A 14,781-nucleotide genomic window follows, 5' to 3' on the forward strand; every position below is an offset into this window, starting at 1 on the left:
TAGAACAATGCCGGAATCAACTCCAATCGAATATCGAATAGTTTTCGAATAAGCATGCATTCTCAGTTTAAATATTAAACGATTTTCACATCCCAGTATATTCAAAACGGTTGGCGAGTTTCACTCATTACATTGCACCCTACGAATTCGCGCGTTGTTTCTTAAAAGCACAAATGTAGCATTACAAGCAAATCACTTTGCAATCAGCAATCATTGGTGATTACGGATGACATCGCTTTAGCCGGAATAGACTGGCTACCTCTGCGATCTAGCGCGCTCCACAATGTAGACCCTCGTGTTTTAAGTCTACTATGGCCACGCTGGGATTAAATCTATTGTAGTTTTGCTCCAATTTTATGCTTGATCACGCACACTTGGTGATTTGAAATATTCGAAACCTATGTTCGAAAAATGATCGTATTTATAGGACAATACTATCAGATTGCTATTTTCGAATATTAGTGGTGCTATAGTGCTATATTCGAATATTCGCAAATGCCTAGAAGAGAAACCAAATTATCATGAATTCGATCATTTCCTATGGTTCTCCCAAAACAATTACAACTTTTAAGTTTCCGCAGCATGTTCATCTCAAAGAACACAGTACACGTACGAGCCCTACTAACGCGTCCACGCACTTTTAATTGTCCCTGCACATCAGAACCCTTGACATATCCAATATTGTCTCCAAATTTTATTGTGCTGGCTCTGATGGTTCTCTAAAAAAAAGTCATCGACATATGGAGCGGGCTTCTTGCGCAGGATCCCCCACCACATGTAGTCGCACAAACAGCCACGCTGCAAAATTGGAAACAGAAATAATAAAGGCATTTCGTAACTCACGTTATTCCGCCATGTTGGCCGGAATGAAAATCGTGTGTCCCGGCGACCACTTCGATGTCGAAATATGTTATCCCTCTGCACGAAAATGGACACAAGGCACTCAGCAAACCGCGTCGATTAACAACGAAACAATTCAGTCGACCGGCACTTTCTCTCTCTCTTTCTTTTTCTTTTTTTTTGGCGCACTTCTCCATTTTAACAAAGTATTAATTATGGACGCGCCACTTCCGATACTGCAAGCCAGTCATCCTACTTACAGTCGAGTATACTTCATAGTTATTCATCACTGTTCAATTCAGCTAATATGAATTAATTATCTTAAGTTACTTTGCCGGAAGGCATATGTGATTAACTCATATTCAACGTGGATTTCCTCGAGCTGAAATTCGCGTAATTCCCATAGAATACCACTTCCCTCTTTCCCCCTCTCTTATACTAAGCCCTAAAATCGATCGGAAAACGACTCGATTTTAGTCTGGTAATGGGCCTCCCTATAAACAGAAAGCACGAAAGATAAGGAGCTCATCTTGCACCTCAAATAAAAGTAGGTATTGGATGCTTATATTTAATACCCTTCTTTTCTGTATAGCATTTTCATTCCTTCCCCTTCTTTTGATCTCTAACACAGCCGCCTGTCTCTCTATGCTCTTGCTCTATGGTTTGCTCTGTTGCATGGTCACATAATAAGCGTAATAGTTTCCATACCGGTAGGTGCAGAGATTACAGCGCTTTATTACATGGTGAACCGCGACGTACCGCAAATGTATACCAGATGAGTAAGATGACGCGGGACCGGCGAGGTTAAACAGGTGGGATCCGATAAGGACCATGAGGCTTTGGCTGAAACCTGATAAATGCCACTTACAAGAATGTCATGCTTGAGATTGACTTAGATATAGTGGTCAAACTGTTCCTACAGATTCGTAAAGCCCTCGCTACTATTCGTTTGCGTGAGCTCACCAACCCACATGCACGCTCGACTGAAGGATGTAGTAGTCGTATATTACTCTATTTTTCTTTCAGTTCGCGCCATAGCATATTTCCACAGGATCGCCCGAGCAAAGCGCCCTGCCACACGCAGCACTGACCTGAGTCCGTACGTGAGGCATGGCTTCTCGGTGCCGAGCCAGAAGTTGTCCGAGATGCAGGCGAAGTCGATGCCATCGAAGAACTTGCTCTTGCCGTCGGACCGTAGGTAGGGCACGATGCCCTGAGAACCGACCTCCTCCATGCCTTCGTACAGGAACTTCGAGGGCAAGAGGACAGTAATCGTCATCGGAGAATCTCGAAAACGCAGCACGGCACAGTAAACTCGCGCAACGTTCGTCAGTGCATATAGTTACGAAGTGATGGGTCACGTGAACAGCGTTGTCGCCAGAACGCGAAGTGGTGTCCCTGTGAACCATGCGGGGCTCGAAAGTCTGGAAGCAAAACGGTTCTCACTCTCTTGAGATCCTGACCTCTATGATTATTTTCGACCTACAGGGGTTCTTTAGCCACATCCCTACCAAGGATAAGCGATAGTCATCATTTAAATTTGCATCGCTCCTGCCGAGGACCGAGCTGGGCCCGTTCGAACTAAAACGTGCAAGCACAGGTCCAGCTTCACCGCGCTAAGCTTAAGCTTCACTACCTACGTTTCTTTTTTCAATATTGCACGACAGGTGTCACGAAAGAGCAGCACGCTTTTGTACTGGCAACTAGCTTTCTAAAATGTTGACATCGTCTTGTAGGGGTTCTGAGTTTTCTCACAAAAAAGGATGCAAATCCTCAACTGCTCTTACGTTACGGCGTGTTGCTTGCCACTTCGCCAAGTACATTCCGCCAACTGCTAAATGGCAAAAGCTATCAAGCAGTTGCTCCGTGTGGTCATAAGGATCGTCAAGTCATCGGAAGAGAAGCGCTCGGAAGGAAACCAGGACCTGGTAGGAAGAACGCTGCGTGGCGCTAGTTACTTCTTGTTTTGAATTATACCACACAGGGGCCAGCTTTTACAACTACCGAAGCCACGGGCGTTTATCAAAGCCGTAGTATCGCTCTATTATAGTGCAAAGAACACACCTTTTCAGCTAACCTTGTAGTTTTGAAGTTCCACAGTGTTTTACTCGTACTGGGGCTAAGCAAGCTTTCAGTTTATTATTTCTTTTTTCAAAATATTTTAGGAGTATTGCTCTGAAATTAAGGTTTTTCGTAGTATTTGGTTTCGCTTTTTCTTATCATTTATATTTTCTGAACAAGTAAACACAATCGCCTTATTTGGATCGTTTTTTGCAGAGAGAGCTTGGTGGTGAAAGTGGTTTAAGGTTCGCATAAACCGGTAAACCGCGCGAGACGCGTTTGTAGCGTATTTGCAGCACGCCGCGGCATCGCCTGCCGTCGGTGCGTCGCTGCGCACGGGCTCTGGTCGCGGCCCTAGAAGTGTACCTTGAGGTATACGCGTTTATCAGTAACCACGTGATGCACATTTCGTCCGCAATAACTGTGCGTTCACCGAACCGTGCGATGTGAACGCTCCGGCGCCGGACAACGTCGAGCTGTAAGTTCGTCAGAAGTATGTTCCACACACCTGCGGCTTTAAGGAGGAAGCCGTACCTTGGTAGTTCCTGTCGAAACACAGGTGAACGCAACAATCGCCTTGGTCGGCATCCACTTGAGCCAACTCGATGAGGTCAACTGCCAAGGGATGCCTATTGAATGTATAGTCGGTGACAGCCTAAGAATTGCAATTATGTGAACCTTGACCAACTCGAGCACAATTTGCGCAGACGCGCCAGCCAATTAGGTTCGCGTATTTGCCTGACGTCAAGTGGTTTGGCGTGTTTACAACTACTGTTGCTTTTCTTTTTCGTACAGATCATTCTCTGTGTCTCTGGTCTCAGGATGAAACCTCAAAGTCTGATACAAATTTAATAGGTGATCTTGGTATCACTCTCAGCCATAGCAAGCATTTTAGCTTGAAACAACTAGCTTTTATATTACAATTAGTCTAGCATATATATTGGCATAACGAAGTCATTAAGCTGTAAGCGAAATCCAGCATGCTCGGCTCTCTTTCAGAGGTTAAAATAAAATGCACTAAGTTTTTCTAGGCGGAGCTTGATTCTAATTGTTACGTTGTCACGGACTATAGGTAGCAGATTTTCTTTATATGGCATAAATTTTACACAAAAACTGCTGAAAATAAAAAAAAAATGGAGGCAGAATTTACAAACCTTTATTTGCCATTGTTCGGCCGTTTTCGCTAATGATATGCCCGGGAACAGGATTGGGCGAATTTTTTTCTTAGGAACAAATGTAGCGTAAGATTTTTTTTTATGAATACGAGCTCAGGAGTGTAACGTAAACAGTTTGGTAAATCAGCAATTAAAAAGAAGGCGCTTCTCTAAACTACATGTTTAGAGTAATGATGATGACTATAATGACTTCGGGGCTACTATAGCGGATAAAGCTAATATGCTATGCCCCGCTCTTAACAATCACCAACAGTTGGTGAAAAGCTCCTTCGCGTAATTCCCGTAAATAATGTGCAATGATTTCAAGTAAGCTGCGAGCTAATATTTTATACTGGTCCGCTTCATACGCATAAAGAAATGCTTCTTGTGCTTCAGCCTTTATATTGTTTATTAATTTGTTTTTATTTGGGTGTAGAAACATGAGAATATAAGCTACATCAGAGCTAACTATCCCAATGTCCCAAATTGGTTACTCAGGCGACAATAACGAAATAATTTGGGACAATGTTATGTCCTCGCAAAGTTGAGGATCTTAATTCAAGCTCCGCATCCAGCAATAGGTAAAATCTAGTTTTGTTTAGATGCACAAATGCAACAATTTCCAATCAAATCTTGGTTAAATGGTTGCCGTAAGAGAGCCTTCCTATGGTTCACGTGTATTTACATAGATAAATCCAAGCTGACTTCACGCGCAAACGCTTCTTCTTGAAAACATAAGCGTTTTTTTTTTTACTCCTGATCGGAAAGCGGCAACCATGACTGGACGTCGAACTAGCGACCTCGCGCCGCAGGTAAGTAGAATGTTGTGGCCGCTCACCCACTGAGTCACCTTGGCGCACAGTAGCCCAGGCCTATCGCGCACCTTAAGCTGAAGAAAAGATATAACGCAACATAAACTTAGTTTACACGAACTCAACGTGAGCGAATCGAGTCAGAAGTCGAGCTGACACCACCCTACCCGACAACGTTTACAAGCATCTTGCCAGACGGGTTGGTTTTTGTCAACCCATGCGGACGGGCTGAAAGAATCGTCTTGACGCTCGGCTCGATCCGCTAGCGTTTAGGTGAATCCAACGACTGCATTTCCGCTTGAAAAGCCGACTCGACTCGACTTTATCGGATTCATGTAAACGAAGCTACACACACATAGACAAGGACGAACGAAGGAACAAACGCGGTGGCTGGAGCAATTAAGTCAGCGTCAGTTCGTGTCTGTTCCTCTGCCTGCCCTAGTCCGTGCTGCACTGCGTCTTTCCTTAAGCACAATGAACCGTCATTCCCCCCAGCGGGTCTTATTGAGCGTACCTTGAGGTTGACCGGCAGAGGCACTCCGGCCTTGTTGTAAGCGTGCAGCGCCCAAACCATGGCGAGCGCCGGTCCCTTGTCGTCGGAGCTACCACGGCCGTACAGCTTGCCGTCGCGCTCTTGAAGCACGAATGGGTCGCTCACCCAGCCGTCGGACTGTGCACCGAGCCGAAACAAAGAAATTACTGTCTTGTAAAAACGTCCGATGCTGTGTATAATACAGCTTGCAGGTTGTCCCACAGAGGCCCGTCTATGGGCTCGAGTAGCATTCTGAAATGCGTACTCCTTTACGATCGGAAGGGTCAATAGCCCACTTTGTGACTTGTGCGAGTGCAGCAAAGCGATCGGGCACCTTCTTTGCGAGTGCCTTCATTTCAACCAGCAAAGAAGAAGCCTTCTTAGCCCCGCTGGACCAAATGGACAAGCTTCCGCTCTCGATGAATAAAATTCATGGAAACCGGCCAACACGACCATCATCGCGAGCCACTATGAAGGCGCTGCGGTATTATTTGAATGACAAGGTACTGTGTGACAAGTCGTGGCGATGCATTACGTGACGTCGCATGCATTATATTAGTGGGGCATTGACACTGTGTATAACTATGGGGTGCCTTTACAGATTGTGTGACAGCGCCTACATGGAAAGTTGTGTATTGTTCTTATTTCTTTTCTTCTTTTTATCTCGTATATCGCATCCTATTCCCCCTTCCCCGGTACAGGGTAGCCAACCGGATATATCTTCTGGTTAACCTTCATGTCTTTCTTTTGGTATTTTTTTCTCTCACGGCAGAAAATACATGGACGAATTCGCACGACTCTTGCAATTATATCCCTATGCGGCCAAGCTCAGTGTACTATAATATGGCGAGTAAGTGCAAGTTAAAACACGTTGGCGGGCTAGTTGGTTAGAATCCATGGTAGAGTGTATAAGCGCGACTGGACGAGGACGTAGAAAGAAACAGATACACAGACACAGCGCTTGCACTTGCACAGTGCAGCGAACACTTGCACAGTGCAAGTGTTCCATAGTGTTTGTTTTGAGAGCACCATTACCTCTACAGTCTGGAAGAACCGGAAATATATGCTCAGCATTTTATCGTTCGTCACATCGCCCAAATAACACTGCTGCATTGTATCATAGTTAAATATTGCTATCTTAAACAAAAGATAATTTAGGGAGGTGTACACGACACGAGCACCATCTTTCTCACGACATTGCAATTGTGTAGTATACTGCAGAAACGTGGATTCATGACTTGAGTCTTGAAAGGTCAGGCGTGGAAGACGAGGAAGCAAAGGTAAAGAAAAGTGCAGCTCAACTCGTCTTCCTCTCGTGTCCGTCTCCTTCAACGCCTAACTTTTCATGCCTTAAATTCTTAGAAACTCGATCATAGTTATCTCGTTTTAAATACAAAGGACGTTCCCAAAGAATTCCTGTATCCTGCATAAGCAGACAGCACCTGTCATATATACCGGCTATTTAGCAGTTGTGGTTTCTCTTTTCTCGATATCTACTCTATTACTTTACTCAGTACTTTGTCCGGCGCATCGCGTCTATTGATAAGGCGCACTAATTTTGGTTCTTGTATCGTTAACTCATTTTCGTTCATTGCCCCGCGCGTTTCACATGAGACCTATTATTTGCCTTTGCATCACCGGTTCCACAGTCTCTGGCTTCCTTTCTGATTTTCTTGTAAATCTCAAGTTTGTTGCCCAAATATTGTGGTTTTTGCAAACGACGCATAAATTTTGCATACTATTTGACGCATTATCAAAACTCATTCGTTGCACACTGTGCACTATTCCGTACCTCACACTTTCTTTCCTACAGATACATCTTCAAATTTACTATTCAAATGCGAATTCATTCTTCAACTAGCAAAGCGGCCAGCTTGACAGCGCTGTTCGCTGGCGTCCAATAACCGATACAGAAAAAAATTATCGCTAATATGTTGTTTATACATAGAAGAAGACGAGTCAACAGTGGTCGACATCGGAGTAAGACAAGGTCTTCCATTATTCGTATACCATGTGCTTTTATGTTCCATGTTTTTTCCATGTTTGATATTCGGGAGTAAAGTGCACTCCCCCAGCAGACCTTGCCTTTATTCGATGTCAACCGCTGTTGAGTCGCCTTATCTTCAGCTGCACCCCCTCTCCCTGCTTTAGTACTCTTACTCTTACATAGAGCCCTTTGCTCTCATTTCTAGGCTGCACTTATCTCCTGGATAGGCCCGCATATTTCGGTGAGTAAATCCACGCTTCCGGTTCCGGTTTTAGGCGCGCTCAGTTTGAACGAGCGTATTTGGGTCTCATTTCGTCCTCTTTTTTTGCTGATTATGTATCATTACTGTTCCGTACATAGCTCCACCGCAGCTTGGCGCTTTATTGTTCTTTGTTCCAAGCTTAATCCTCAAGCCTTTTCCGTGGTCCTACGTGCACTACAAGGTCCAAAATTGCTTAATTTACTATGTGAAATTGGTTAGATACCCCGATGTCAGAAACCCCAAATTGATCTGAACTCGCCAAGACATTCAAAAAAGAAGGGCCGCTTTCAGCCAGTTTTCCTTCTCTCTCTCTCTCTCTCTCTCTCTCTCTCTCTCTCTCTGACTGCGTACCGCGTGGTGCCACGCCTGATTATAAGCAGCACTCAACGTGGACACAACCGTTCCAAGCCAACAGGACGAACCATTTTCGCGGGCTGCACGTCCAGGTGTGCGTACATGCACACCGTCTTCTTGTTGGCGTCATCCCCGTGGCTGCCCAGCAACAACGGAGGAAAGGGCAGCGTCGTGCCGTCGGGGAGGGCCTGGTCGCCCAGGGGCTGCATGTCCACGCGCACGCCTTCGGCCTCCATCATCTGGTGATGGCGCGTGAGAAAGGTTTCGTTACATAGGACAACATGACGAAGGGCAAACTTTACACTGTTTGCGAACGCAATATACAATTTGAAGGGCAGCTGCTGAGGGGCCCCTCAATAAGTCCCTTCGGAAAGTTTGACTATAAACTCTAGGAGTTATGAAGCGGCACCAAGGTCGCGTTCGAATAAAAAGACAGGGAAAAAGGAATGCAGAGAGGATAAAGTAAACAAAATAACTATTTGCATTTATAATATAGAGCGACTAGGTAAGAGTTATCGATAGCTCTCTTGTGTAGTGACTTCCTTGAAACGGTTTGTCACGCAGCCCGGCACATCCGCACTGTTAGTGTTATAGGTCATATATTAAACATAGCGGCGCATTTCTAACGGCGGTTATGCGCGTTTTGGGCTTCGCAGGAACTCTCTATGTTACTCGCCCTGCTGCGGCCTATTTGTGCGCTGTAGGTGTCATGCGTGTGACATGGAATCGCTATGTGTGACGTCACCTCGACGGCTGGTCGAGCGGCTTCTCTGCTACGAGCGCGCAGGCTTTTGTTTGAACGTCGGCTGTTTCCGCCACGTGCATTAGTGTAACGCATAGCAGATACGATTTCCACCGCTTGATCTATGCACCACGCTTGTCCATTTACAGTGCACAAACCTAATGAGGGGCCATTTAATAGTGCTAGAATCAGCCCTTTGTGTGCGTAAGAAAGCGTCCGCGCACAGCTGGAAAGAACTATAGTTGTGGGAATGGGACGAAAGTTTACCATAATATAGAAGTCGTTCAGGTAGACCTGTAGGTAAATTTGCTCACTGGGGATACTGTGGAAATTTATCTAGTTTTTCTTGTGGCAAGTAATAGCCACCTGGATGTTTGAGGCAGTTGTTTTTATGGAGTGAGCATGAGTTCGTTCTGGACAACACTGCAAGGAAGTAACGCGTGTGCGTTGCAGAACATAGAACACACTGAACGAATTGTAATAATGTAGGTCAATTGAGGGTGTCACAAAAAAAAGTGTAAAAGTCTCACTGCATGCGGCACAGATCGCGGAGAGACAAGAAACAACAACTCCATAAAAACTAAAAATCACATAGCAGTGAAAAATTTGCATCAATACGAGATTCAGTGCACAGCAGTGGATTATTATTCAAGTGTTTGGGAAAACTAGGGGAGGCGCAAGAACTTAACAAATTAGCGCTACAGGGTTCGCTATAACACCTTACGAAAGAGAAATTAAATTAGGAGTTACCTCCAAGAGCGAGGAAAGAAAGATGTGCCGAAAATTTGCTAAGGCATAGTTGCATTCCTGTGGGAGCCAATATACGCATTCGAGATTGCTTTACGAAATCGAAAATATTTAATTAGACGCATTCATCCGAGTGAGGTGCACTCAGAGGCTGAGGCGGATGAGAGATTGCTCAAGCAGCATCTGTCGCGGTATTCAAATAGTGTTCAGAGTGAGCTGGATACAGTGACGTAGGCAGAATGTTTTTGTTTGTTTGTTTGTTTGTTTGTTTGTTTGTTTGTTTGTTTGTTTGTTTGTTTGTTTGTTTGTTTGTTTGTTTGTTTGTTTGTTTGTTTGTTTGTTTGTTTGTTTGTTTGTTTGGAGCATGTGATCACGGCAATGGAAAGGGTAGGGAAGGAGGGGGACGCTGCGCAAGCGGCATACTAACACGGAAAATTTGGTAAGGACCCGTGCACGGTGTGCCATCCCCTGGCTACGCCATTGGCTGGATAATATTTGGAACTAAGACGCTCGCACGTAGAACTACTGATATAGTGTTCCTCTATATATGCTTTTTTACCTATACATTACCTATATATGAATCCTGCTACACGTTAATGACCACGTGACAGTTTTTTCTCTAGGCCATACATTAAACGCTTGCCTTTTTGACCATGTGCATGGCTTTCACAATATCGTCACGGTGAGCTCTGTCTGCCGACACGCTGGGAATGGCCACGAGTTCCTTGAGCGATTGTAGCATGGCGTCTCTGTTCTCGTCTATCACACTGAAAAGAAAAGTAACACGGGCACAAAGACAGGGGTTTATTACACTGCAATAGAGATACACTATAAAATCTTGCTGTGTGAAACTTAATTTGAGGAAATAAAGCACTCTGCCAACCAACTACAAAGACTAAGAGAAGTTAATCGAGCGCATTCTGGAGTGCGTAGACATGGAGGAAAAAAATACCCATAATTACCGCGATTTGGTAGCGTTGCTTTTTCCGATGCAATTGCTTGTCCCGCTTTTCACACGTCTGTCAGTGATTGGAGCTACGCTCCACCAGCGTTATCAATGAGGTCAGCCGACTGAGAACGGTGTATGATAGCAGTAGCATAGAGTCGAGCGGGAGGCACCGCTACAAATTCGCTGCCTAGGATGGAGCATCGAAGCCAAACGAGTCGGCTGAGTCCACGCGCTCTGACGACATCACGTCAGAATGCGTGATAGGTTTAAGGGTTTCCGCTCTGCATGCATTGCCGTGACAGAGCAGCTGAACAAGTGTGCATCGATTAGAAACTACACCGGCAACCAAACATTCTCGGCCAGTATACGTTGAGTCTTAAAGCTCACGTGTTTGTTCGACTTATCGAGAGCAAATGAGAAAGGGAACGACTTCACGTAAGGTTAGGTGGAACCCTTATCAATCACCGTGAATGGTGGATGGCAAGAGTGGCATAGAATCTGCGGAAGCCGTCGCTATAAAATCACGCCCTTGGCTTGCCAAGGCATAATTTCCTCCGAGCTGAGGTGGCTACAATGGCGCCTGATCAAGAATGACGACATTCCTGATAGGAATCATGCATTCAGTTCTATTCATCGTTGTCACAGTGTAACGATGTTTCCCATAAGGTGCTCGGACGCACGGATGGATGGTTTGATGAATGCTGCGTCTTTGTACTTGGGTAATGACAGGTGTCACATTGCCACATAAGGTATATCGTCCTCCTCCATCAATCATCAAGCCTATTATCGCTTGTGTATACCAAGGCAATTGTCTCGCGATAAATTTCAAATCCCAAGGTTTATTAGATTTCAGGGCTTGCCTGCGGAGCTCCATCCAGTTAGCTCCAGAAAAACATCCGTTTTTCGTACGTACTTAGTACTTCGGTAACTGCTGTTATAGTATTTTACCTCCTGTTTCAAGGTTACTTGAGTACTCTGTGATCGAGTTCCACCCATTTAGCTCCTGAAAAACACACATGTCCAGTAACTACTCTTACGTCCTGTTCCAAGGTTTCTTAGAAGCCGGTACTGTACGTACTTCGGTGTTAGAATGGAAAATTGTCTGTGTCGTTTTAGCATATTCTGACCTGAAAGGCGTCACTTCCAACCATCGCCATCCGTTTGGTTGGAAGTGGCGCCTTGTGTATGTGTCTCTCTCTTATGCGTGTCGTCGCGTACGTGCCTTTAGCCTCAGAATCTAGTTCGACGTCCATGTTTTCTACCCAGCTACGTCGTGTTCTCCACTGACTATCACTGGCACTATCACTATAGCATCGCAGTGCTAAAGGTACCCAAAAGCTTTCACAGGTCATCAGCTCTACAGCATTTGCCTCAACCGTTCTCCGCACTGAAGCTTCTTCTTTTTTTCCGCCCTCTTGCATTCTAAATATTTACCATGTTATGTTTCCCTGGATTGCACGATTGGCATTCGGCGCGCTCTGGTGTCACCGGCATGCATAAGTAATATATACCGTGAAAAGGTGCATATATACGGTCCAGTATATGAAACTGGGATTTACGTTGCAAGAACGACAAATGGGGCCAAATATTTTTTCATGTACCACCTCCCTGTCCCGTCGTGGGCGGAGCCACCAACTTGATCGGGGAGCCTTCGGTCCCCCCAATCGAGTTCCTCAGGACACTCTAAATAAAGTTCTTGTCACTGTCACTGTCATGCACTCAAAGAACAGTTACCTCGCGAACACCTACGTATGTATTTTCGACGCTCTCAGACACTGTTTATTGTCACGCCCGCTGTCCTTCGACACCATTTTACCCGGTAGTGCCACCCACGTGCATGCAGTCCGCCATATTGACACTTAATCCACAAAGTGGTATGTATACCTAAGCTTGAAAATCTTCTCAGTTATCCCGACCACGGCGGACGCATTTCGATGAAGGTGAAATGCGAAAACACCCGTGTATTTATATTTAGGTGCACGCTAAACAACCCCAAGTGGTCCAAAATTTCGGAGCCCCCTTCTACGGCGTGCCTCATAGTAAGATCGTGGTTTTGGCAAGTAAGATCCCACAATCTACTTAATATTTTCAATTCAAACGCAGCCAGTGAATGTCATGCGCGAGAGTCTGCAAAATCTTTTCCCGTTATATACGACAGATTTTCACAGCGTTTGCTATTTTAAGCCGCAAACGCTGCGCTTTGTTTCGCTGGAGCGTTCGTCCACGTTTTTCGTGTTTCTGTAAACACGTGTCGCTGTAACTGGCCGTTTGACGTGTGACGTAGCGCATTTATCGATAGTCGAAGGTCAAACGGCCAGTTACAGCGTTACCGTCTCTAAACTTATTGTTCCTGCACCAGCCAGCTGTTATCTGCGGATTAGCCGTACCGCACGTACAACTGGCACTTTGGCAGAATTGGTGACGGTTAACAGTGGCACGAAAGAAATAAAAACGCGTAACGTTAAGAGACAGGAAAAGAGCGGTGTGTATAAGAGAGCAAAGGGGGTAGCCGATATTGTAGTTGACATTAACAGAAAAAAATATTGAGCTGGGCAGGCCATGCAGCGCGTATACAGTAGATAACTGGTGGGCCATTAGAGTTAAAGAATGGGTGCCAAAAAAAGGGAAGCGCAGTCGAGAACGGCAGGAAATTGGGCGGTGTGATGAAGTGAAGAAATTTGCAGGCGCAAGTTGGAGTCATCTAAAGCAAGGTAGGGATAATTGGAGATCGTGGGGGAGGTCTTCGTCCTGCATTGGACGTAACACTACAATGATGATGATAATGATGATGAAGAAGAAGAAGAAGAAGAAGAAGAAGAAGAAGAAGAAGAAGAATATTGACACGAATTAGTGCTGAAACGTTGTTCTCTCTTGGACGTCACTTACCGTAAGCTGTGGTTTTACATACCTGAATATTTTTCCTAGTTCTTCGGGCATACTGTTTGGTGCCATTGTGTCTCGCAGTAGTCTCCTGTGGTCCGGTAGAGCGAGTGCACGATGAGTCGAGAAAGGTGCCTTGATTATAAAAGAAATTCCTGCAGTTACAACTAGTTCTTTTTCTCCTATTCCATGAAATCAACATTCTCGCTTCCTTCATTCACTGCGCGCTCTCTGGATGATGAATTCCTATCCGGAATTGACTGCTAACACAGGCAGATATGTGGTATTCAGTGTTTGCTTACCGGTCCTTGGATTCTAATAACGCGCGCGCTGGCTCCGCGGGTTACCCGAACTGATGAGAATCAAAGGAATTAAGGTACGCCTGAAAATTACTTGCGGAGCAGACGATGCGCAGTATGCGAAACCTCGCAAATCAACAAATGCCTTGAGGCCGCTCCTGAAACGAGCGGCAGGTGCACCCGTCGTCGTAACTTACCGTGGCTATTGGTGCACAATCGGGATCAAAAATATGCAGCCCACTGCTCCGGGCGCAGTAGCGGCTGCAGGCCCACACCGCGGCGCTGCTATCTCCATCGGTCGTCTGCTTTGAGGGTGCACCGAGTGACGACAAACTTCGCCCTCACCATGGCCCTCGCACTTGGGCGGCCAAGTCACGCGTTTGATAAATTTCAAGTGCGGCGTTAGGCTGTTTCGTAGCTGACAGTCAGTCGGAAAGAGGGTTCGTCAGTGCGCGCTTGCCTTACTCCCCGCAACGGCTTTGGCAGGTGGTGGTGGTGGTGAATTAGCCTAGCGATCAAGGTCGGCAATTGCTCCGCCCGAGCGTCTCTTACAATACCGCTGAAGGGTTTTACCATATGTCCATCAAACCAGTCTCTCTTAAGAATTCGATGAGGAAACGTGAAGTTTCTTTGCGGGTTATAACTGATCCCTCGGGAAATATAAGGTGTTGCAGGCGCGCATGCGGAAGGTCCTTGTTTTGCAGATTCTTCAGGAGAGTATCTCTTTCATCTTGGAATTGCTGGCAGGACCAAAAAACGTGATCAGTGTCTCCTGTCTCGTTGCATGCCGTACAGTTCGGAGAATTGATTCGCCCCGTTTTAAATAACCAGGCCGGTGTATTAGCAGATCCTGTCCTTATCGATATAGAAGTGAGGCTTCCTCTCGGTGCAATCTCTTGGTTACGCAGGGCATATGCGGTGGAACCCAAAGCGACGCAAAGTGATTTCGAATGTCAGATTTTTGCACTTGATTACTCTTTGGAGCCTTGATTTTGGGAGAATGATAGAGCGCTGCGTATGCAAGCCCATCAGCTTTTTCGTTTCCTGAGATACCAATGTGGGAGGGAAACCACTGAAACTTCACTGTGAAGCCTTTGTTGCTGAGTTCTTTCATGATGGCTAGTGATTTGCGTGGGAACTTGAGGGATGGCAAACCACGGTA

At 45.6% G+C, this 14,781-nt stretch overlaps 1 protein-coding gene across 1 annotated transcript in view; it reads right to left on the reverse strand.

Moving 5' to 3' along the window:
- LOC139046635 (cytosolic non-specific dipeptidase-like) overlaps positions 1–13,918 on the reverse strand; it is a 31,762-nt gene extending 17,844 nt beyond the window's left edge. Inside the window, exons 1-7 of the mRNA XM_070529539.1 lie at positions 13,817–13,918; positions 13,349–13,455; positions 10,135–10,258; positions 8,071–8,241; positions 5,382–5,537; positions 1,932–2,089; positions 844–918 (exon numbers count right to left, since the gene is read on the reverse strand). Of these exons, the coding sequence (XP_070385640.1) occupies positions 844–918; positions 1,932–2,089; positions 5,382–5,537; positions 8,071–8,241; positions 10,135–10,258; positions 13,349–13,392 (728 nt within the window). The 5' untranslated portion in view covers positions 13,393–13,455; positions 13,817–13,918. The remainder of the gene's footprint in view (positions 1–843; positions 919–1,931; positions 2,090–5,381; positions 5,538–8,070; positions 8,242–10,134; positions 10,259–13,348; positions 13,456–13,816) is intronic.
- Between the last annotated feature and the right edge of the window lie 863 nt (positions 13,919–14,781).

Source organism: Dermacentor albipictus, unplaced genomic scaffold (assembly GCF_038994185.2).
Source record: "Dermacentor albipictus isolate Rhodes 1998 colony unplaced genomic scaffold, USDA_Dalb.pri_finalv2 scaffold_23, whole genome shotgun sequence".
NCBI lineage: Eukaryota > Metazoa > Arthropoda > Arachnida > Ixodida > Ixodidae > Dermacentor > Dermacentor albipictus.